Consider the following 24484-nt stretch of genomic DNA (forward strand, 5'->3'; position numbering starts at 1 on the left):
TTTTGTTTTCTCAAAGGTAAAAGTTTTCATGCTCAAAGGTTATAAAAAGTATGCAAAGTTTATCAACTTTTGTGCAGAAAATTAAAGTTTCGATGAAATTTGGGGAATTTAATCTGAAAAAAAGTTAATTTTCATGAAAAATCAAAGGAAAATTCAATTTTACTAATTCAAGATTTTTTTTTTGTATTTACAGATAGTCCATGTGCCGACGACAAATTCAAATGCAAAAATGGTCGGTGTATCCCGAAACATTGGCAATGTGATCAGGAACCGGATTGCAGCGATGGTTCGGATGAAGATCCGGAATTGTGTCGTAAGTAAAAGTTTTTCATTAACTTTTTTTCTCCGAAACGAACAAATTGCAAACAACAAAAAGTGACAAACAATTCGATCACTTTTTGTTGTTGCATGCACTGTAAAACACATTTTTGTTTATTTTTGTACAAAAAACAGCCTAAATCCTTTATTTTTCAGTAATTTACCTCTATTTATCTTTCCTTAGCAAGCCGCTGTAGATATGCCTATCCTCGTTCTGTTTTTCTTCTTTCTTTATATTTTAAATTAATTCCTTTTCCTACATAATTATTTTGTGCTCGTTCCGTATTTTATTTTTTTTTGCTTTTTCATCTACTGTACATAATAAAATAAAATAAAAATAATAATGACCAACTTTTAATTTTCCTTGTGTATTTTCATTATTTTTATTATTATTATTACGATGTACATTTTAATGCATTATATGTTTAAAAACTATTATGTTTTCCTTTTCCTTTTTATCCAACTGGTGCGTACGAGAAAATAAGCGAGACACTGAGCTGAGGATCGAGCTTGAAATGAGAGAAAACTTAGAACAAAAATTAATTCCAACATCTGCTTTTTAATGCTGATATAAATGCTCATGGATTATGCTTTTACCACTTTTTTTTCATTATTATTATTTTTATTATTGTGAAAAAATTATAGAGAAAAAAAGTTTGTAATTTGTATAGCTTCAACGAGGACGACGACATTGTCTATAGATATCTCTATTAAGTTGTACATTATTGTCTTCTTAATTGTGAGTTTTTGTAAGAATTTAAAAAATTGACTTAAATGGCTAAATTTAAAAAAAAAATTTTTTCAACTTTAAATAATTTTAATTAAGATTTTTAATTAATTTTTATTTTTTTTTTAAACATGAAATTTCAAAATATTAAAATGAAAAAATATTTAAGAAATTAAAAAATTTCTTTTTGAGAAAATTTATTAAAAACATTGAATTATAAAAATAAAATAATTTGAAATATTTTTTTTTAATTTAAAAAATTAAAAATTTAATTTTTTTAATTTTTTATTTTTTTTTAATTTTTTTTTTTCGTAAATTTTAATATTTTTTATTAGTTTTTCTTTAATTTTTTTTGAATTTTTTTTTTAAATATTTTTCTTAAATAAATTTTAATTTAATTTAAAAAAAAAATTAAAATTTAGTTTTTTTTAAATTGAAAAACAATTTATTTAATTTTTTTTATTTTAAAATTTAAAATAAATTATTGAAATTTACAAAGTCCTTTGAAAAAAATAAAATTCATAAGAAATTGCATTTCATAATTTATTTTATTTTTTAAATAAAATTAATTTTTTAAATTAATTTAATTAAAAAATAAATTTATTAAATTTTTTTTTAAAAATTATTATTAAATTAAAAAAAATAAACATTGAAAAAATAAAAAAAAAATTTTTTAAAAGTAGAGTTTAAAAGAAATTGCATTAAAAAAAAAATTATTTTTTTTAATCTCAAATTAATTTTAAAGTCAATTTTTTAATTAAATAATTTTTTTAATTAATAATCTTCAAAGACAAAAAAAATTAATTTATATAATTTTTTTAAAATTCTTACAATTTGTCATTCTTAAGCTTCTACAGCGAGCAATGACGATGTAAAAACCATACAAGACAAGTGTATAAATTAAAAACGTACGATGCCGTCGACCAACATAATCATTTTTAAAACTTTAGTTTTTTTTTATTCGTCGGAAAAAATCCCAGAAAGTACAAAAAAAAAAGAAAATAAATGAGTAAAAGCGAGACGTTTTATTTTTTTTTATTAATTAATTATCCGTTATGGACAAGTTTTCTCTCATTCATCCCTCGTCCTTTGTTCTTGCGGAATAATAATGATGAAAAAAAAACTTTTTAGCTGCCCGGGTCTCGAATTGCCCAGAAAATGAGTTTATGTGTAAAAAGGGGGATAAATGCATTCCGGCGGATTGGTTGTGCGATGGCGCGTCAGATTGCTCGGACGATTCAGACGAAGAAAATTGTAGTAAGTAATTAACTGTTGAGTGAACGACGATGAGAGGTAAAAGCAATTACGGTTCAATTTACAAAAATTTCTTCCAAATTATGTAAATATTCTGCGTTAGTCTCTGATGCCTGATGGTTTGTTGTTAATTATTGCGAACAAAACACAAGAGACGTCGATGAAAAGGAGCCCAACGAACGATGAGATGCATGATGAACGGAATAAATGAAATGACTGAAAGTTGCTCCTTTCATCATTGACGACGAACGACGACCAACAAACGATAGAGTAACACTCTGTGGGCGAAAAAGGGGTGAAATTAACCCCTTTAGAGGTAAATTTGACCCCTTAAGAGGTAAATTTGACCCCTTAAGAGGTAAATTTGACCCCTTAAGAGGTCAATTTATCTCCTTAGGGGTCAAAATGACCTCTAAAAGGGCTTAATTTCACCCTTTTTTCGCCCACAGAGCACAGAAAATTAGAAGAATATGATACTAATGTTGGAAAAAGCAAAAAAAAAAAATGTAAATGAGAATTGTTGGTGAACTTTCATTTCGGTTCGAGTGTTCAGACAGAGAGAAAGAGATACACAAAGTGGTTATCCGCTACAACAATCTACTCGATGTTCGGCGACAACGATAAACGTGATGTGATTTTACAAAATTGCAAGGGTGCATTTGAGCAAAAAAAAAGGCAGCTGCACGTTCATTTATTTTATTTTTAAATGATTAAATTCGACATCTTGGAGGAATATTGTGCACATCGGGATAATTATCTCATGACTGTTAGTGGCGCTCTGAATGAATTTTCTTCTTTTTTTTTTGCGAAACGACACGCGATTAAAACTTTAATTATTTGTACTTGGGGAACAACATTTGTTACGCGCTTCGTGCACTGCCTTGAGGGAACTAATTTTAACTTTTTTAATGCAATTTTTGTCAATTAAAAGTATTTTCTTTTAATTTTTTTTTTTCGAAATTGTCCTTTTTTATTTAATGAAGTCTAATTATGACTTTGTGCATTAATAGAAAATTGAGATGAGAATTTGAAAAATTTTCTTGATAAAATTTTAATGATTCAAAAATATTTAATAAGGGCCGAAATTGTAATTTTTAGTTTAATTTTATTTTTTTTTATTAATCGAAATCTTTCAAATTTTAAAAAATTAATTATTTAATTAAAATTAATTAAATTAATTAATTAAATTAAAAAAATAGTAATTTTTTAATTTAAATAAAAAATTAATTGGAAAAATTTTTTTTAAATTTAATAAAAAAAAATTTTCAAATTAAAATTATTTAAAATTAATAAATAAATAATAAAAATTTAATTTTAATTTGAAAAAAATTTTTTTTATTAAATTAAAAAAAATAAATATTTTGATAATTTATGGAAAAATGTCTTAAATTAAAAATTTATTATTTTTTTTTTAATTTCATGTTTTTATTTTAGATTTTTGATAAATTTAATGAAAAATTTTATTTAAAAAAAAAATTAAAGTTCTAAAAATTAAGATTTTATCAAGCAAAATTTAAGATTTGAATTTTTATCTCCTAAAATTACTTCATAAAATTATTTTTCTTACAAATTATAAAAAAAAATCCTTTTTTGTCTATTTTTGCTCCTATAAATAATCACATAATGACCCAAAAAAAAAAGTCAAAAGAGAAAAAAGCGACGCATCGTTTATTAGTTTATCATAATCATAATCTCAAGTCGTCTCTAAGACCTACTTAGAACGGATTACCACTGTTTTTTGTATTAAGATAATAAAAAATGATAAAAAAGGAGCATAATTAAACTCATAGAGCAAAAGAATTTGCTCGCTCGGAATCTACGAGATATTCATAATAGAGCATTATGAAAAGGATGAAAAAATTAATATTATAATATAATGACGTCGAACACACAAACACAAAAAAAATGTATAAAAACGAGAGAGCAAATAACGTGAAAAAAAAAACTTGAATGCGAAAAAATTTCACCTTCTCAGAGAAGAAAATGCTCGATAATAAATTATCTTTCGCCATGCAAAACAAAGAAGAAAGAAAAGTTTCTTACGAAACGCAGCAGCATGGAGATCCTTGATTGTTGACTCACTCTCCGTCGCGTACCGAAAGCTACTTCAATGCCGATACGAGAATTCCCGAGTTATATAATTGCAACTTTGTGTTCCTTTTCTCTGCTTTTGCTGCATAAAGACGTTAAAGAGAGACGTAAGTGCTCTTGAAACTATTTCCATCTATTCATTGTAGCTCAAAATGACTGCACTGGAATGCACTTTAGGTACATTAGAGTTGTCCCGAATAGCATTCGTGCACACAAAAAAGGGCATGAGAAATAAATTTTGAGAAAATTATGCTTCCACAGGTGTGTTGGTTTTGTTCCCCATTGTGATTGCGAGTGTTGTCTGTGTCGCTGTGTGTGTGTGTGTGTGTGTGATGTTTGTAAAAGTGTGCAAATATATGATTTTCCGTTTTTTTTTTAATAAAATAAAATGAAATGAAATAAAAACGAGAGAGAAAAGTGTTCGTAAAATGAAAAATTTAACTGCATTTTTCGATTATTTTTCACATTTTCATATTTATAATTTTTTTTATTCTTAAATAATTTAATTAAAAATTTTTTTGTAAATTTAAAAAAAAATTTTTATTTTTTTTTTATTAAATTTTTTTAAAAAATTTTTAAAATTTTTTTAATTTTTTTTTATTTTTAAATGGAATAGATTTCAATTAAGATTTTATTTTTTTTTTTAATTATTTTTAATTATTTTTTTTCATAAATTTCAATATTTTTTATTAATTTTTTTTTTTTCAAATATTTTTCTTAAATAAATTTTTATTTTAATAAATGAAATTTTAAAAATAAATTTTGAATTAAATTTTAATTTTTTTAAAATAATTTTTAATAAATAAATTTTTTAATAAAAAAAAAATTAAAATCGATTTTAATATTTTTTAATTAATTTTTATTTAATTTTTTTTTATTTTTTTTAAATAATTTTTTTTCATAAATTTTAATATTTTTTATAAATTTTTATTTAATTTTTTTCAAATATTTTTCTTAAATAAATTTTTAATTAAATTTTAATTTTTTAAAAATAATTTTGAAAATTTTTATATTTTTTTGAAAGTTAAAAAGACTCCAAAAAAATCATTATCATGCAATTTTTTCAAAAATTAATCTAAAATGCGTAAAAAAAGAGAATAGAGCACATAACTTTTAACCTGAATGTCGTTGAGTGCTCTGTTGTCATTGTACCGAGGCGACGACTCTATTCAAATATCATTTCATAAAACTACTGCTTTGTGTGTCTCTCAACTTGTTATTACAATTCATATTCTTGTTTCAATTTCTCCTGTGTTTGCATTGTTTTATTATTTTATTTCATTCCATGCACTCGTTTTGCGTTCTTTTTTGATCTTGTTGTTGTTGCTGCTCTTCAAGTTTCGTATTTGCCAACCAGGGCATTTAAATATGTGAAAGAAAATGTTTAAATGCAGTTTTTCGTTCATTCTTTCATTAAATGAGGGAATCTTTTGTGTTGAAGAAGCAAATTTTTCCTCTTTTTTTCAAATCTGTGAGAAGCACAAAAGAGACAAAGAAAGCACTTTTGTGATGTGTTTTGATCCTTTTTTTATTCAAGATTGGCCTACTCAGCATCTTTTGTACCGACAGATTGTTTGTTGTGAATTTAATTTGCTGGAAATGGCTTCTGAAATTTTTTAAAATAATTTTTTTTAATAAATGGAGACGCCTTGTAAATTACTATTGATAAAAAAAAAGTTGATTATTATTCTTCCAATTTCAACGAAAATTCGTAATTAAATTGAACTTTTTTTTCGCGAGAAATATTTCTCGGAAAATTGTTAACAAAACTTTGACATTAGTCAACTTTTAATGAATAAAGTTCACATTACGTGAAATTTCGCGAGAATCCTTGAAAATGCTCGACATGACGTGACATTGAAAAGCGTCGCGCAACTACCGCAAAATTTAATAAATAAATCAAAATTGTTGAGTAAAATTTATGATTTCATGTACAAAAATCTCCTTGCTTTCAACTCTTTTCAGTGTCGTATAAAATTTTCGTTGAAATTGAGCCCTTTTGAAAAAAAATCCTGTAAAATTTTTTGCTTGGTTTGAATTAATTGAAATAGATTTTTTCAGGTTGTTGAATAATTTTGAGGTTTTTTTTTTCTTTTTTCTTGTAATCCGCTACTGTGCCATGCAATGTTATGCCACGAACGAACATGCAACTGTAATTAAAATTTCATCTGTGTCCATTTTTTTGCTTAAAAATTTTATAAAACCGTACATACTTATTTATTATTATTATACCGACGTACCTTCATGCACAGACTTATTATAAATGAAAATTTATGCATTTTCTCTTCCAACCGTTCGTTCAAAATCCACATTTCATCCAAAGATTTTACGGCGCCATCCATTAACGGCGTCGGAAGTTTGAGAGGGGAGGGGGTCATAAATTTCCGATGGCTTTTAGTCGAAAAATGGGTCAAATTGATCCCTTAAGGGATCAGGTTGACCTCTCAGGAGTCAAATTGATCCCTTAAGAGAATTTTTTTAGCCCTTAAGGGATTAGTTTGTTCCGTTAAGGGCTTAATATGATCCGTTAAAAGATCAACCTGATCCCCTATCAAGTTGGTCATCCACAGATCCAAAAAAATTGAACCCTTAAAAAGTCAATTTGACCCCTTGAAGAGATGAAATTTACCTTTTGAAGGGATCAAAATGATCTGTTGAAGGGTTCAATTTCTTGGGTCTGCGGATCACAAAAGGGATCAGCTGATCTCTTAAGGGATCAAAAATTCCCTTAAGGGATAAATTTGACTCCTGAGGGGTCAACCTGATCTCATAAGGCATCAATCTGACCCGTTTTTGGCCATTGGGTTGATTTCAACGTAGGGGGAGGAAGGGGGTAAAAAAATCTCCCTTTTTTATCCGACGTCGTAAATGGATGGCGCCATAGCAAAAAAAAATGTGGAAAAAAATGAAATGGAAATCCCGTTTTTTGTTGCAATGTGATAATTAATCATAGTTATTTATACGAAATTTATGCAAATGATCGTCAGGAAAATCATAATTTTGTTGCACGAAGAGCGATAGTGCGAGACATGATAAAATTAAAGTTTGTAAGCAGCTTAAAAAGTGTGCTTTAAAAAAAAATGGAAATGAAACGAAAAACAATTTGAGATCAGAAAAAAGGTAAAATTTCTGTCTATCTCAGTGAGTGAGAACAAAAGTTATAATTATTCCATTTTATTATTTATTTATATCTCTTTCTATCCATCTTTCTATTACCTTCCTTCCTTGTGTACTTTTCTATTGTTTCGTAGCAAAAAGTTTTATTTGTCTTCCATTTCATTCATTTGTAACTAACTCTTTATTCATTCATTCATTCGGCATGGCATGTTCTAACTTTCGCAAGTAGAAAAAGGCTGATGTTCCAAAAATACATCTGGGATTAATAACTAATTTAACGAGATATGTATTTTTATTTTTTTTACTCTTTTTTTCCTGATAACAACACGTACACGAAACATAGAGCTAAATATATAAATTTTTGTGCCTATCTTACTCGGGTATTTATTTGCAGAAGCAAAAGTTTGCTCATCAGAGGAGTTTACGTGTAAAAGTGCCAACGGTGAATGCATCCCGCTTGCATGGATGTGCGATATGAACAGAGACTGCACCGATGGATCTGACGAAGCTCAATGCAGTAAGTACATCAAAAATATTTTTTTTTAGGATGGAGCAATGAGGAAATTTTGTCTCATGTTACAAAAAAAGTTTATTTTATTTAAAAAAAAGACTTAAAAAATTTTTTATCAAAGCTTGAAAAATGTAAAAGTTTAAATTAAATTTAAAAAATGACAAATTTTAACATTTTCTGATAATTATTGAGTTAAAATAAGAAAAATTTAAAGTTTGAATTAACAGAAAAGCGATTTTCAAATTTTAACGGAAATTATTTGAATTGACATTTTCGAATTTCAACATATTTTTTTTTTAAATTTCAAGACATTTTGTTATCAAAAATTAAAAAAATATATTTTATTAAATGTTATCAAAAAAGAATTTTAAAAAAAAAAAAAAAAAATATTAAAATTTTAAAAAAATTTAAAAAAATTTTTAATTTTATTTTCAAAAAAAAAAAATTAAAAAATTTAAAGAAAAAATTTTTAAAACACATTTAAAATCATATTTTAAAAAAATATTTAAAAAAAATTTTTTTTAAATTATGTTAAAAAATTTTTAATTAATATTTTTAAAAAAAATTTAAAAAAAAATATTAAATTTATATTTAAGAAAAATAAAAATTTAAAATTTCAAAAAAATTTAAAATAATGAAAAATAATAAAAAAAAAAATCCTCATTGCTTCATCCTTTTTCCCAAAAAAAAAACTTTTTTCTGCTTGTTCAACAGACACAAACTCGTCGACGAACGAACCTCTTGTGGGAATCGTAATTAATCGATAAATGTTATGTATGTGTGTGTATGTTTAAAATTTTGTTCTAACCGGAACGAACACCGCTAATTACATATTAAAATTTAACAAGTCGTGTCCCTTTATTTAAAAGTCATTCACATTAATTATGCGCTGCGCTGCAATAATGATGATAATAATAATAATGACAATAATTATATGCTCTGGACTCATAAATTTTAAAATAATAATCAAATAACATCCCAGCAACTAACTCACAGTGTCTCTAATTATTTATGTTTACTCATTTATTTTTTATTTATCTTTTAATTCATCAAAAAAAAAGGAAATTTTTTTTAACAATTTTAATCAAATCCCAATTGGCAGAAATTTTTGCATTGTTTATGTTTTTAATTAACACCAGCAGAACAATAACAACAGCATCAGCAGCAACAGTGCGTCGTATTTGCTGATTTTAAACATACATATTTGTATTTCATTAAATCATTTCTCTCTGTCTCGCATTCTCCAAACTGACACGCACACAGGAACATGTTTTGTTATTGTTTGTGTCAAAATTACGGATAAATAATAATTAATGATGAACAACGATGACGACATAAGTGATGCATGCCAACATTGGTATTGCCAATCAATCTCATTTAAACGAACACACACGAAAATTTCGAATAAATTTTTGATGAGCCTCTTTTTTTTTCTCCAAATAAATTGAAAAAATATTGGTTTTTAAATTATTTTATTAATTTGTGCAGAAAATTAAAAAAAAAATGAGAAAAAAAATTATTTTCGATAAAATCAAATATTTATTGCGAGAATACAGATCGGTATAAATTTAGTAGATAATTAAAATAAATTTTCCGATTTTAAAGTCATTGATAAATTTTCACAAATAATGAAATAAATTTGAATTTGTGCAGATTTGATTGCAAAATGTTTTTTGTCCCGAGATAAATTCGTGAAATGCTGCGAAAATTATAGTTATGTTGAAACAAAATGAAATTTGATGCGAAAATATAACTTTTTTGGAATGAAATTGGATTATTTGATTGTTGATGATGATAGATGGAGCGTTATTTTTTTGAAAAAGTAAACGTATTGAAAAGTTTTAAAAATTAATTTTTTTCATTTTTTAAATTTTTCAGAAAAAGTTTAATTTTTGAGAAATTTTATTTAGAATTTTCATGAGTTTCGCCTTTAATTTTTTTTTATATTTTTTTTTGAGCTTGAAAAATGTAAAATTTAATTAAATTAAAAAAAAATTATAACTTTTTACATTTTCTCATGATTTTCGAGATAAAATAAGAATAATTTAAAAATTTATTTAAATTAAAAAAAAATAAATTAAAATTAAATAAATTAAATTAAAAATAATTAGTTATTTATTCAAATTTAATTTTTTCTAAAAAAAAATTTGGAGGCATTTTATTTGGAATTTTTGAACTTTGAAACGAGTTTTCATGAAAATTTTATGAATTTTTTTTAAATTTTTTTCATTTTGATACTTTTTTTTATTTTTTCTTAATTTTAATAAAAATAAAAATTAAATGGAAAGAAAATTAATAAAAAAATAATTTTTAAAAAATAAATAAATTAAAAATTAAATAAGAAAATTAAAAATTTATTAAAAAAAAATAATTTAAAAAAAAAATATAAATAAATTAAATTAATTTTAATTAAAAAAAAAAAAAAGAAAAAATTATAAATTAAAATTAATTTATAGAAAATTTATTTTTTATTAAATTTTTATTTAAAATATGATCGAAAAAAATTTTTTTATTCAATTTTTATTCAAACATCAATAAAATGACCCAAAATTCCAATTTAAAAATCTCCAACAGCTTTTATAAAAAAAATCTTTCTATGATATTTTCCAAATAAAAAATTGCACAACAAACGAAAAAAAAACTATATTATCAAATATTTTCGAAATAAATAAATAAATTTATTGACTCAATAGAGACAATTTTTAAATTAAATTTAGTATTGTCGTTACTTGTCTCCATTCTTGTCGTTGCTATTGTTTCAGTGTTTGCCTGTTGGAGTCATATTGCACACGAAACGGTGTCATTTTCTGATGATATCGAACTCAAAACACACAAAAACGATAAAATATGCAGATAAAATATCCTATTGAACAAATATTTGCTTTTGATTGAGATTTGATTATATTTTACTACTATCGAAATTAATATTTGTCTGTTTTTGAAGTCAAGTCCATTTTGGGACAAAAAATAATTTTTCCCTGAAAGAACAAAACTGTTTTTAATTAAGATCAAAAACTTGCGGGAACAATTTTCCTTTTGATCTTTTTTTTTGCGTAAAAACGGGTTTGTGGGATGTCTCGTTCCCCTCCCTTTTTTTACTTCATTATAATTAAGCTGCGATTACTGCGTGTTTGTTCGAGCAAAATGTAGAGCAGCAGCAGCAAAAAAAAAAGACAACGACAAAGTTTTAATGTAAAATACAAGTCGTAATAGTCGTTACGACACGTGTCTCCCTTTTTAAAATCATAATCATCATCATGCGACTTTTATTTTAATGAAACATTTAAAAATGTTCATGTGTTCCATTTCTCGACGGAAAGTTTCTTGATAACACGTTTGTTTTACTTGCAAATCGCTGAAGGCCGCCGTAGTTAGTTAGCGACTGATACGATGATGGATCCGTCTTATTTTAATGCGAAAACACGACAGGCGCTTAGTTAAGACACAAAAGAGAAGATAAACAAATGGATAATAAGCAAACAAAATCTGCCCATCAGGTAATTCGACGACGACAGGTATCCTGAGATGATTATTCGTCTGACTTCCGTTTATTTATTTTTTTTTCTCTTGATCGTATTATTATTACTTTAAGCGTTTTTCCTTAAGTCTCATGGACGAAACGAAACGAAGGAGTGAAAGGAGTAGAATATTAATTAAAATTAAGGAGAGCGCCGCAGTAAATGGAGAGAAATATCTGACACACGTGCTTTTGCAAGACAAATGCGTCATTAGCTCGCGCTGTTACTTTTACTGTAGCTTACCTTATCAAACTATTGCAGGTTTTTTCTTTTTCGCCTTTGTCTGCTGTTGGCTCCCATTTAGATTAATTAAACACATCCAACGTCATGATTTATGGAACGAAATGCCGTTGCGTTTCGCCTTTTGTTCCGTCACCTTATTACAATCACATTAGGCGCGGAATAATTGCGCGTTTTTTACTTTTTGCTATTTAAAATTAGCTGTTGTAAAGTATTTGAGGCATAAAAATAAATTAAGTGCATTTTTATTTTTGTTTAGTTTTTCGAATTTTCACTTATTTTTAATTTTTTGCGAATTTTTTTTTAAAGAAAATTGTTTTCAAATTGTTTATATTTTCTGAAATTTTAAAGATTTTCTAAATTTTTAATTTTTTTAAAATTTTACGAAAGATTTTTTTTAAAGTACAATTTTTTACATTTTTTTTAATTTTCTCAAATTTCACACATTTTGCAAATTTTGTTCTATGAATTTTTATTATATGTATCTCTATAAAAATTTTATTTTTTTTAAATTAATTTTAAATTTAATAATTTTTTTTGAAAAAATTTAAATTTTTCTTACCAATTTTTATCATTAGATTTCTATTAAATTTTACTTAAATTTCAAATATTTTCAAATTTTTTTAATTTTTCACAATTTTATGAATTATTATTTTTTTTTATATTTTTCTATTAAATTTGGGATTCTTACATTTTTGATTTTTTAAATTTTGTGTAAATTTCTCACATTTTAAATTTTTTTGAATTTTTCATAATTTGATGAATTTTCACATTTTTACACTTTTCTTATTTTTAATATTTATTTTTTAATTTCGCACATTTTCAAAAAACTTTTTATTACCTTTACGTAATTAATTATTTTTTATGAGTTTTTATTAAATTTTATTTTTTAAAATGTTTTTCTTTTTTTTTAAATTTTCAAAAATTTTTTAAAATATATTTTTTTTTAATTTTAATTTTAAATTGGTTTCTATTAAAATTTTATTTTTAATTTTTTTTTTAATTTTCGACATTTTTCAAAAACAAAAAAAAATTTTTGATAATTTTTTTTCAAAATAATTTTTTTTATAAATTTTCTGTAAATTTTAAATTTAAATTTATTTATTTTCAACAATTTCCCAAATTTTATTTTACTTTTCAAATTTTTTTCTCAAATTATTTTTATTTTTCATAATGATTTTTTTTTCGTTATTTTTAAAAAAATTCTCAAATTTTCTTTCTTTATACGAAATTTTTCATTCATTTTCATCAAGAAACCACTTTTTATAAAAAAATAATTAGAAATGCTCTTTAAATAAAAAAAATAAATTGTCAAACGGACATTCCTTCACATTTTTCATGAATAAATATCAAGAATTTCCATCTCAGATAGTACTAATGATGGAGGCGCCTTATACCTTCTTCATATTTCTACCGTCTTAGAATTTTTTTTCGTCTCCTTCTGTTTCATTTAACCAGAATTTATTACCGTGTCATTTAGATTTAATTGCTAGATAAATGTTAAATTTGTTTGCCAGGTCACTTTTTTTCAGCGTACGCCTTTTTTTTCGTCTTGGCTGGTTGTAGCGCACGAAAAGATAAAGGTCATTAAAACGTCCTGCATTGACGATGTAATCCTTTTTTTGTGCTCGTCGTGCTGCTATAAAAGTGCTCGAGATAAGGCGGATAGACGTGCAATAAATGTAATAAAGTACTGTTGCTGCGTCGACTTAACCGGAATGAAAATGTAAAAAAAAGAAACATTTTCTATTTAGTTATTTATTTATATTCGAATACCAACGTTGGATATGACAGACATTTATTTTGTCAATTCTGAGTAAAAAATAGAAGGAAGCTTCGCCACAAACAACTTGAAAATTCAATTTAATCATTAAGGTGACTAAATTATTTATGTAACGAGTGCCGAACAATAGAACTGAGTTTTTTTTTGTTCAAATTCAGAAAGAAGTTGCTCGAAGGAAAACGAAGAAGAAGAAATTGTTGCCCCGGAGAAAAGAGATTGACTTAATAGTCGATCCGTTTAATGTTGGGAAAATGTAATAATAATGGCTTTGTGGGTTTCTTTTCTTCTCCTCATTCTTCCGTGCCTTCTTTATCTTTTTTTTCCCGTCGTACGGAGTTATTGATGTTTGTTTGTGTAGATTTTCTCACACGTGCGACAATGACAAAAGATTTTCCGAAATAATGTCGACTATTTCCTTTGTCCGTTGCCTCATGGGTCTTCTTCGTCGTACGACGAACCAAACAAAAAGGAAGAATGGCACATAAAATTATTACCTACGGTTAATTTTTAATATACCGATGAATAATATTTGTACATCTATCAAAAAAAAAAGGCAGAAGAAATGAATTCAGTGATTCTATTCAAAAATTATTATGAATGAATGAACTGAAAGAGAAAGGGAAAAAGAGATTTGTAAAGACATTACAAAGGACAAAGTGCGAAAAAATGAATGGAAATGAAAGGCGGTTCATTAAATGTTGATTTTGTCGTCTTTTTATGACATTTTTTTGTTTGAACAAAGTTAATATTTGTACAATTTTAAACGACAAAATTTTGTGAATGACATGAATTTAATTGAAAAAGAGAAAAATTATGAAGAAAAATTAAGAATTTGCCAAAAAGTAATTTTAATTTTCTTAAAAAGTAATTTTAATTTGCCCAAAAAGTAATTTTCATTTGCCCAAAAATTATTTTTTTATTTGCCCAAAATTCATTTTTCATTTGCCAAAAAATAATTTTGATTTGCCAAAAAGTAATTTTTTATTTGCCCAATTTGCATTTTATATTTGCCAAATTTATTTTTCATTATAGATTTTTCATTTGCCCAATTTTTTTAAAGAAAAACTGCAACTTTGAGCTTTAAAATTTAAGATATTCAAGAAAAACATTTCTCGGATCTGCAAACTTCATCCATAGATCTAACGAGTCATCTAATAAAAATCCCATTTTAATACTTTTGCAAAAGTTTCTCTCCACAAAAAGGATTTCTAACAAACATCCAGAAAAAAAATGTAATAAAAAAATATGAAAAATCAACTTTTCATAAAGAACAAAACTTTTTGTGTGTTCATGTGTGTGTGAGTTTTGAAAACTGCATTCACGATGGAAATTTTATCGAAAGCACACATTTTTCTAATAGTCTAACTTTGTGCCATTAGTTTCGAAAGTTTTTACATCTTCTTCCGGATCTGCGTTCTTTCTCGAAATATTTATCTCTCCATCCTGAAACTCAAGCCTCAAACTGTAGAAAAATTATCTAAAATGATTTATGATTGGCACGACAAAATTTATGAAGTCACGTAGATCTTCGTTCGTCACATGTGCACGCCGTGTTGATGCAATTTATAGCGTAATTCAATAATTTATTGCGTTGCCTTGTAATGATAAGTCAATTGCAATGTTTGCAAATGGTAATTACCGAAAAAACATTAAAATGGCTCGAGGGCAAGTTGTTGCAGAAAACTATCGACATCGACCCAATTAAACTTTTTGCGTTTCGTGCTTCAATTTCAAAACGATAATTAAGATGTCGTCGGTTGCTACCTATCTATTCTCCGGGAAAGTATTGATTGTTGTTTTTACACGCAAAGAAATATTTTTACCAATTTTTTGGTTTTTAAATTTTTTTACATATCATTTCAGGAGTTTGTTAATTTTATTTGCTTGGTTTGAATTAATTGAAATATTTTTTTTTATTTTTATCCATGACTATCGTTAAACTGAAAATAGAAAAAACAAAAAAAAAATAATAATTAAAGTAATATAAAAAAAAATAAATTAAATTAAATTTTCTTACTTTTTTCGATGGTAGATATCTTTCGAATAATTTTTGTTTCATCATTATATTTTTGATAAGCTGTTGAAAAAATCAAGTTAAAGTTTTAATTAAACTTTTATCTAAACTTAATGATATTTTTAATAAAAATTTCTTACCATTTATGATTTTTTACCATATTTCAAAAAATTAATTTTTAGATAGCTCTAAATAAATTTAAAAAGTCATTTTTTGATAAATAAAATAAAAAATAATTTCTAACTTAAAAATAATTTAGAAAAAAAATAAATAAAAAAAATAAAATAAAAAAAATAAATAAAAAAATAAAATATTAAGATTTTCTTACTTTTCTTCTATGTTCGAAAATTTTTTTTTCATTATTAAATTTTTATAAATTTTTTGATTTCTTAAGATGAGCTGTAAAAGAATAATAAAAAAAAATTAATAAAAAAATAATAAATAATTATTTTATTTAAAAAAATTTTTTTTTTACCTCTCGTAGATTTTTTATTTCTTCTTTTTAAATAATTAATTTTTAAAAATCTGTAAAAAATAAAAATAAAATTAATTTTAAATTTTAAAATATCAAAAAAATAAAAATAATAAAAAAAATTAATTAAAATTATGAGAAATATTTCTCTCAGTGTATCATATAAGCTTCAATACTTTCGTTGAAGGAAATGCAGCAAAGACGAGAGAACAAACCATTGGAATGTAATAATAATTTAGATCACAAATCCTATTAGTATTGCTGTCAAAGCAAAAGTTCTATCATTTATTTTAGTTTTATTTTATACACCCCCAGTTTTCGGACATTTATATTGTTGTTGTGGTATGCCGACAATTAAGTCTTTTGTACTTTGACTTACAAACATTTTCTCTGGGTGCAATTTTGTGTAGAAACATTCTCAAACTTTAATATTCGATGCGATTTTTTTCGTACAAAAAACTTTCATCTACGAAAATAGGCCAAACACACACGAAAAAAAAGTAATATTTTTTTTTGAGTAAATGTAAACTAAATGCTTACAAAGCTATTTACAAATTACATTTTATACTGTTTAAACACATTACTTTTTTTTTCTTCTCGTTCCTTCGTTCGTTTTCGCATTTAACAACAATATCAAAAAAACAACATGAGAAAACGGTAAAATATATTTATTTTTGCATATCCTTCGTTCGTTCAGTTCAAGCAAGCAAGAAAAAAACTTTCCGAGGATCATGACATCGAGACGGGACGGGAAAGAGAAGAGAAAGGCAAAGCACGGGTGAAAAGGGTTTTATGTTACCTTTTGTTTCTCTTTAAAAAATTTTTTTTTGTCGGGGTGTATCAGGTACTTTTGTGTAATATTATAAAGAAGAACGACAACATTAAAAGTATTTCGTATAAATTTTGTGCCTATTTTTTGTGTTTTTTGCTTCTTCTTCATCTTCCCTTCTCTCGCACAAAAGACTTTTCTGCGTAAAAAGGGAATAATTCAATTTGGAAGGTACTTTTGTGCCTTATGCCGTGCGGATCGTCTTCTTCTGCTTTTGCTTCATGCCAACTAGACAGGTACCTGATATGAGATTGCTGCCGTTTCTCTATTGCAGAGAGGAAAATCCATTAAACTTGAAAGTCTGTGCATAATCATGGAAATGAACCAATTGTTATGATGACATGGACGGGAAACGACATGAAGGTTTAAAGTTAGAAGATGGGGGAAGAAGATTTTAGAGTTTTAGAAAAAAAAAATTTAATGAGCGCATTTTGATTTGAGGTTAAAAAATTTTAAAAATCTGAAATTTTGTTGAAAGAAAAATTTTTAAGAGTTAAAAAATTTATTTTCATTATATTTATTTTTTTAATTTTTTTTTAATTTTATTTTATAATTTTTTTTTTAACTTAAATAAATTTTTATTAATTTTTTTAAATTTTTATTATTTTAATTTTTAATTGTGTAAAACACAAATAAAAATATTAAAATATTTTTTTATTTTTTTTTTTTAAATTTGATTTAATTAAGAGTTAATTTTAAATTAAATTTAAAAAAAATAAATGATAAACTAAATTTGAAAAAATAAAATAAAAAAAAATAAAAATAAAATAAAATAAATTAAATTAAAAAAATAAATAAAAATTAAATTAAATAAAATTAAAATAAATTTTTTAACTCTTAAGAATTTTATTTTTTTTTAAATTTTTTAAATTATTTTTATGCTCTATATTTATTATAAATAAATTTTAAGTAAAATTCACAAAAGAAAACCATCAAAACTCCCAAAAGAGCAAAATTTACCTGTCCCAAAACACTTTTCACAAATTCCCTAATTTGTAACGAAAAAAAAGAAGTAACAAGTAATAACATTCTGCTTCCGTTATTTTTCTTGATACCAAACTTATTTTATTTTTTTAAGATTAGATTTCCAAGAAAGCAAATATAATAAAAAGAACGCAGTCATCCAACGTGAACGGTTCCGTTTCTCAAGCAGGCACACACATGTTACGAATAAAAAGTTTTCATTTTTTCTCCGAAAAAATCACGCCGCTAAGCTAAATAAATGTTTTAATCAAATCAATATAAAATCATTTTTCTCTGTCATTTAGCTTAAATCGTAAGTCACTCCCATCAAAGTTGATATTTGCGAAATAAATCGCACATAAAGGTAAATGCGTCGTCGTTTACTTTTTTTTTTCACGTTTTTTTTTCGTTACTGGCTTTATTACGCCAATATATTTAAATAACAATAATAATGAAATTTTCCAAACAATTTATTTTTCCACACATTTTACATCATTTATCGGGAGATTTTTTGTGTTGATGGTCCTGAATTTTGTCGATAACAAAAGCAAAAAAAAAATGAATGTTAAAAAAAAGTAAAATATTTTCTCGCAAATCTCTCCGACTCTGAAAATAATAATAAAATAGATAATCTTGAATAATAAAGATTATTAAATTTTGATAACGTTCAGTGTGTGGAAGTAATGTGCAAAAAAGGTGCTCTGTTGTTATATATGGGCGCATGAAATATTTGTGTCGCATGAGAAAAACAAAATAAAAAAATATATTTGTAGAAAGTTGTCATTTGAAGATAAAATTGTACAAATCGATTTTTATTAAACCACGTGACTTAAGCCCAATGCTTATTTTGAAATTTTCGCCCCAAGTCACATTTCGATTTTTTTTATTTATATAAATTTTTCTATTTATTTTAAATTTAATTGACTTAAAATAATTTTTTTATCAATTTAAACGTTTTATACTTTAAATTCATTAATTTTTGAAATTTTAACCACGTGACTTAAAAATAAAAATATTTAAAATTTTTGCCCCAAAGCACATTTTAAATTTTTTTTAAATAAATTTTTTAATATCTTTTGAATTCAAATAATAAAAAAAATGTTTATCAATTCAAACTTTTATATTTTAATTTTTTTATTTTAGAAAGTTAGCCACGTGGTTAAACTTAATAATAAAAATATAACAAATTTTTATCCCAAAGCACATTTGTAATTGTTTTTAAAGTAAATTTTCTATAATCTTACATCAAAAATCGATTTCGTACAAAATTTTACCCAAGTCACATTTTGAATTTCAAACCCAATGCAAATTTAAAAATTTTTAACCACGTGACTAAATTTTTTAAGACATGAAATCTTGTATAAAATCATATTTTTTCTTCAAAACGCGTTATAAAAAGGACGCATAAACAAAAGGAAAAATAAATATCGAAGGAAATATCGCAGGAAATACATTTGAAATGTGAGGAATGTTCGTAGGATGGCATCTTTTAGACCTCACATGTGTGTGTGTCTGTAAACACGGTGATATTCCTGTTCACTGATTTTTATATCGTTACCCAATGATCATTGTCTTGTCACAAGCTGGAAACGAAAATAAAATGGATTTCCTGATTTTTAACGACAACCGACGACAACGGGTGACTTTTCCTCTTCTGTTACTTCAACAAAAACTTGGCAACGAGGGATGATGAACGGAGAGGAAAAACTTATGAATTTTAACCAAAAAAATATGGTTACCATCATAAAGAATCACACATCGCGCCTACGTGTGTAAAACAACGAAGAAAACAAGTCTCATATAATTTAATGAGGAAAAAAAATCTTTTAACACTTACTTCGCGTTGATACACCGCCGAGACACATACATCCACGAAAACGAAAAAAAACATGAGATGCGAGAAAAGGTAAAACTTTATCGTATGTTAATGCCCTACAAAACGTTATAAAATATGATGAGGGTGAATATCAAAAGTTTCGTGTGTGAGTTTTTCTGTGGCAAAGACAAAAAAAGAAGCAGACAAAAAATGGCACAAATGTATGATTCCAAGTTTCAACACATTATTTATGTAAATAAAAATGATATTTCAACCGATATTTCGCTCGTACGTGGATGGCGCAGATAAACAAGACACAAGAAAAAAAAAACAAAAAAGGATTTTTTGATTCGTTTTTATTACAAAATTTATTTTATTTATTATAAATATGAAATTCCAAGGCATTTCATTTATTTTTGTTTTTTTTTCTTTATCGCTGAAAGTTGCGAAGAAAATCGATTTTGCCTCTTCCCTTATTTATGGGTAATAATTTCCTGTTTATGTGTCATGTGTGGTAAATAAAGAAAGCAGCAACGAAAAAAAAAGTTTAAATTTGAGTCTTCTCTTGTGACCCATTTAGTGAGTAACGAGCGAAACGAAGCGACACAGAAGAAAAAGTAACGCAAGGAAGAGTTATGGGTCTTTTTTCTCGGAAGTTGCTGCTTCAAAGAAACTTTAAAATAAATGAAACAAATGTCCGACAAAATGACGTCGATTAATAAATGTCGGAAACAAACCAAAGCAAAGCCAAAAGGTAAGCAAGACAATTGTATTATATTTAACAAAAAAGAGAAAGAAAGACCTTTTCACATCAAATAATTAAAAAACATTCTCACCCGACGACGACGACGAAGAATGACAACGAACAAGAATGCTCTACGGATTCAAAAGTGTTCAATTTAATACCTTAAGATGTTAATTTAATACCTTGAGATGTTAATTTAATCCCTTGAGATGTTAATTTAATACCTTGAGATGTTAATTTAATACCTTGAGATGTTAAAATAATACCTTGAGATGTTAATTTAATACCTTGAGATGTTAATTTAATACCTTGAGATGTTAATTTAATACCTTGAGATGTTAATTTAATACCTTGAGATGTTAATTTAATACCTTGAGATGTTAATTTAATACCTTGAGATGTTAATTTAATACCTTGAGATGTTAATTTAATACCTTGAGATGTTAATTTAATACCTTGAGATGTTAATTTAATACCTTGAGATGTTAATTTAATACCTTGAGATGTTAATTTAATACCTTGAGATGTTAATTTAATACCTTAAGGTATTAAATTGATCACTTAAAGGATTAATTTGAACGCTTTTCAATCCGTAGGGTGTTGAACGACGACGACGAGGACTACTCGAGACACAAAGAGCGATAAATTCCTCTTTTTTTCCTCTTTGCCAAGTTACTCACACAGACGTCTCGCTTTGTTGTGGTCGAAAATAGGACAAAATAGCATGTTTTGCTCCCTTTTAAAATAAATGTGGTAATTTAGATCGCCACATAATCTGAACCGAAGAGATGCCCAAGTTTTTTGGTGTCTTTTAAAAATACTTTCGGATAATGAACACGAAGAAATTTCAACAGAAAAAAAGGGAATTTCCTGCTAGATTTTTATTTATTTATGTTTCTGCGCTTTATTTAGAGAAATAAATAAGACAGAGACAAAAATTAATTTAATTTATTATTTTTTTCTGTGAAACTTTTAGATAAAGTCGAAACGATCGATAGGTCGAAATGTGGCATTAAATCAACGAAAAAAGCGTACGAAAAAATGTTTAAAGAGGAGTAAAAGTGTTTTGATCGGAAAAGTCGATAATATAACCAATTATTTCCATTTTTCTCTCCTTTTCTCTTTCTCTAACTTTCTAACAAAAATGCTTTCGCTACGAAATATTTTATTTTTAAAAACAGGACAAAAAATGCGTTTCGTCGCTAATAATTTCCCTTTCCTTCCTTGCTTCCATTTTTTTTTCATCTTTTTCTTCGTCTTCTTAAAATTTTCCTTTTCATAAATAGGTCTTATGCCAGCAGCACTGATAAGAGCAAAACTTTAAAAAAATTCTTTTCTACAACCGGAGGACGAACATCGCGCGCGTGTTTAACACAAATTTTTTCCGACATACATTTTCCGACCGCATTCAAAAGAACAAAAAAAAAATGTAAAGATTCCATTTGAGAGACGAAATTTACATAAAAAATATTTAAAGATGTTAAATCAATGGAATTTATTTGCATATATTTGGAAACAAATTATTCCTCATACGCGAAGGTAACAACGTGGACTGCTGCTTAAAATACAGAAAAAATGCTTGGCTTACATTTTCACGTCGCTTTTTTATGTTTTTTTTTCTATCGACAGGCAAACATATAGACAGGCGTATGAAAATAGCATCATCTTCAATTATTTCGAATTTGTTGTACTTACCCCGTACTTATGTTGAAGCTTTTTTACATGCTGAAGTGAAGTTGAAAAAATAGATTTTTTGAAAGTTTCTGTGAAATTAAGTGCTTGAACGTATTTTATATAAAAAAAATTAAAAAAAAAAATAAAAAAATTTTTTTTTTTTTTTTTAAAATTTAAAAAAAAAAATATTTTAATTTTAAAAATTTATTTAAAAATTTTTTTTCTTTAAAAAATAATTTTTTTATGAAGAATTATAATAAAAATTTACTTGTCTTTTGAATGTCAAGAAATTCTTCAGATTTTTAAATATTGATTTTTTTAATTGTTTGAACATATTTTATTAAAAATTTTAAAAAAATTTAAAATAAAATATTTTTTTTTAGATTTTTTTAAAATTATTCAAAAATTTTAGCGGGTTCGAAAAATATTAAATTTTAATTTATTTTTTTTTTAATTTATTAAAAAAAAATTTTTTTAATTATTTAAATTAAAATTTTTTAACTTTTTTTCTTAAATAAAAAATTAATTAATTAATTAAATTTGAAAATAATTAAAAATTAAGTAAAAAATTAAGTAGAAAATAAATTTTATTTTATTTAAAAAAAAATTTTTTTAAATTATTTTAATTAAAATTTTTTAATTAAATTTTTTAAAAAAAAAGCTTTTAAATTTCGTTAAAAAAATTAAAAATTTTTTTTTTAATTTTTTTTTTTAATTAAAAAATTTTTTTAAAAAAAAAAAATAAATTTAAATTTTTAATTTAAAAAATTTTTTTTGATTTATTTTTTCATTTTTAAAAAAATGATGAATTTTTATTTTTTTTTTTTTATAAAATTTTTAAAAAAATGTTTTCTTGAAAAATTCTTGAAAAAGTTTTATTTTTTTTTTATTTTCATAAAGTCCATAAAAGACAATTTTCCAAAATTTTTCCTGAAATGCACGAAAAAAATCGAGTAATTTAAAGCAGCAGGAAAGAACGAACGAACAACAACATCGACAATGGTGTAACGCGCGATACAGGCATGAATAATAATAAAATGCAAATACACGCTCTTATTATTTTCTCCTTTTTTTGTCTTTATGTGTGTCGAAATACGGCTCGAAATACCAAAAGTAGATTCTTCGTGTGATGATGCTTGAAAAGGAGGCAAAAAAAGAGAGAAATGAGGAAGAAAATAATTGTACAATTGTTAAACATAAACTCACCTAAAGCTTTGTCTGACGGCAAAGAGAGAAAAGAAAAAAAACAAGAGATATTTATTGAAGTTGATGCATTTTCACAACAAACCAACACACATCATCTGGTCTCTCTCGACATCATGGCAAACAATTGAATGTTGTACTCGGCACAAGTTTTGAACAAAAAAAAATTTGTTTGTTGGTTTTGTTCTATTTTCCGTTCCTCTGTGTGTTTATCTCCTGTCTACTGCAAATGCTGCACGACGTCGCCGCTGCCGCCGCCCGTTTTGTTTGTTTCTTACATACGTGCCGGAATTTACAGAAAAAAATTTTCTCTGGAAACTCGCCAGAAATAAACTCTTATTATCGTGTAAGGATGATGTTAATCATTAAAAATGGGTTTTCTCAAATTATTTTTTCTCGTTGTTGCTACATTTATTCAGGCAACGCCACAAAACTTACTTAGTTTATTATTTATTTTGTTTATATTTTATACAATTTTGAGGAAAAATTTACAAAAGTTTATCTGTTTGAACGGGATTTCGTTTCTAATAAGATGAAAAAAGACGCTTTGGAGAAAAATTTCATAAGAAAAACTGGAAAATTGCATTAAAATTTATATTTTCTCAAACAAATCTTAACTTTTCTTTTGTAAAAAGCCAACTAAATTTGGTCTAACGATAAATTTCGTGAAAAACGGAAAATATTTAAAGCTTAGATGGAATAAAAAATATTTAAAAAAAATATTCAAAAAAAATATTTAAAAGAAACATTTAAAAAAAATTTTAAAAATATTTAAAAAAAAAAATGAAAAAAAAAACTTTCAAAAAAATTTCATTTAATTTTTAATTAAAATTTCAAAAATTAAATTTTTAATAATTTTTTTTTTTTAATTCAAAAATTTTTTAATTAAATTAATTTTTTAAAAAATTATAAAAAAAAAATAAAATAAAATAAAATACTTTTTTTTACAAAAAAAATAATTTCATAAAATTTTTAATTAAAAAATAAAAATTTAATTTAATAAATTTTTTAAGTTTTTAAGTAATTAATGATTTTTTATTGTCTGTTTTTAATTTAAAAAAAAAAATTTTAAATAAAATAAAAAAAAAAAAAAATAAAAAAAAAAAATAAAATAAATAAAAATTTTTGTAAAAAAGCGCTTTGGTAGATTTTTTAAGGAAAACTTAAAAATTGCATTAAAATTTATATTTACTCGAACAAATGAACAAT

General features: G+C 24.9%; 1 protein-coding gene across 11 annotated transcripts in view; it reads left to right on the forward strand.

Moving 5' to 3' along the window:
• LOC134828202 (low-density lipoprotein receptor) overlaps positions 1–24484 on the forward strand; it is a 103328-nt gene that overhangs the window by 53806 nt on the left and 25038 nt on the right. For 9 of the 11 annotated variants that reach the window (XM_063841217.1, XM_063841219.1, XM_063841227.1 and 6 more), the window contains exons 3-4: positions 194–313; positions 2177–2302. In XM_063841217.1, coding sequence (XP_063697287.1) covers positions 194–313; positions 2177–2302 — 246 coding nt within the window. Of the gene's footprint in view, positions 1–193; positions 314–2176; positions 2303–7901; positions 8025–24484 lie in introns of all 11 variants that reach the window. The other 2 variants (XM_063841218.1, XM_063841226.1) reach the window with 1 other exon arrangement.

Source organism: Culicoides brevitarsis, chromosome 1 (genome assembly GCF_036172545.1).
Source record: "Culicoides brevitarsis isolate CSIRO-B50_1 chromosome 1, AGI_CSIRO_Cbre_v1, whole genome shotgun sequence".
Lineage (NCBI taxonomy): Eukaryota > Metazoa > Arthropoda > Insecta > Diptera > Ceratopogonidae > Culicoides > Culicoides brevitarsis.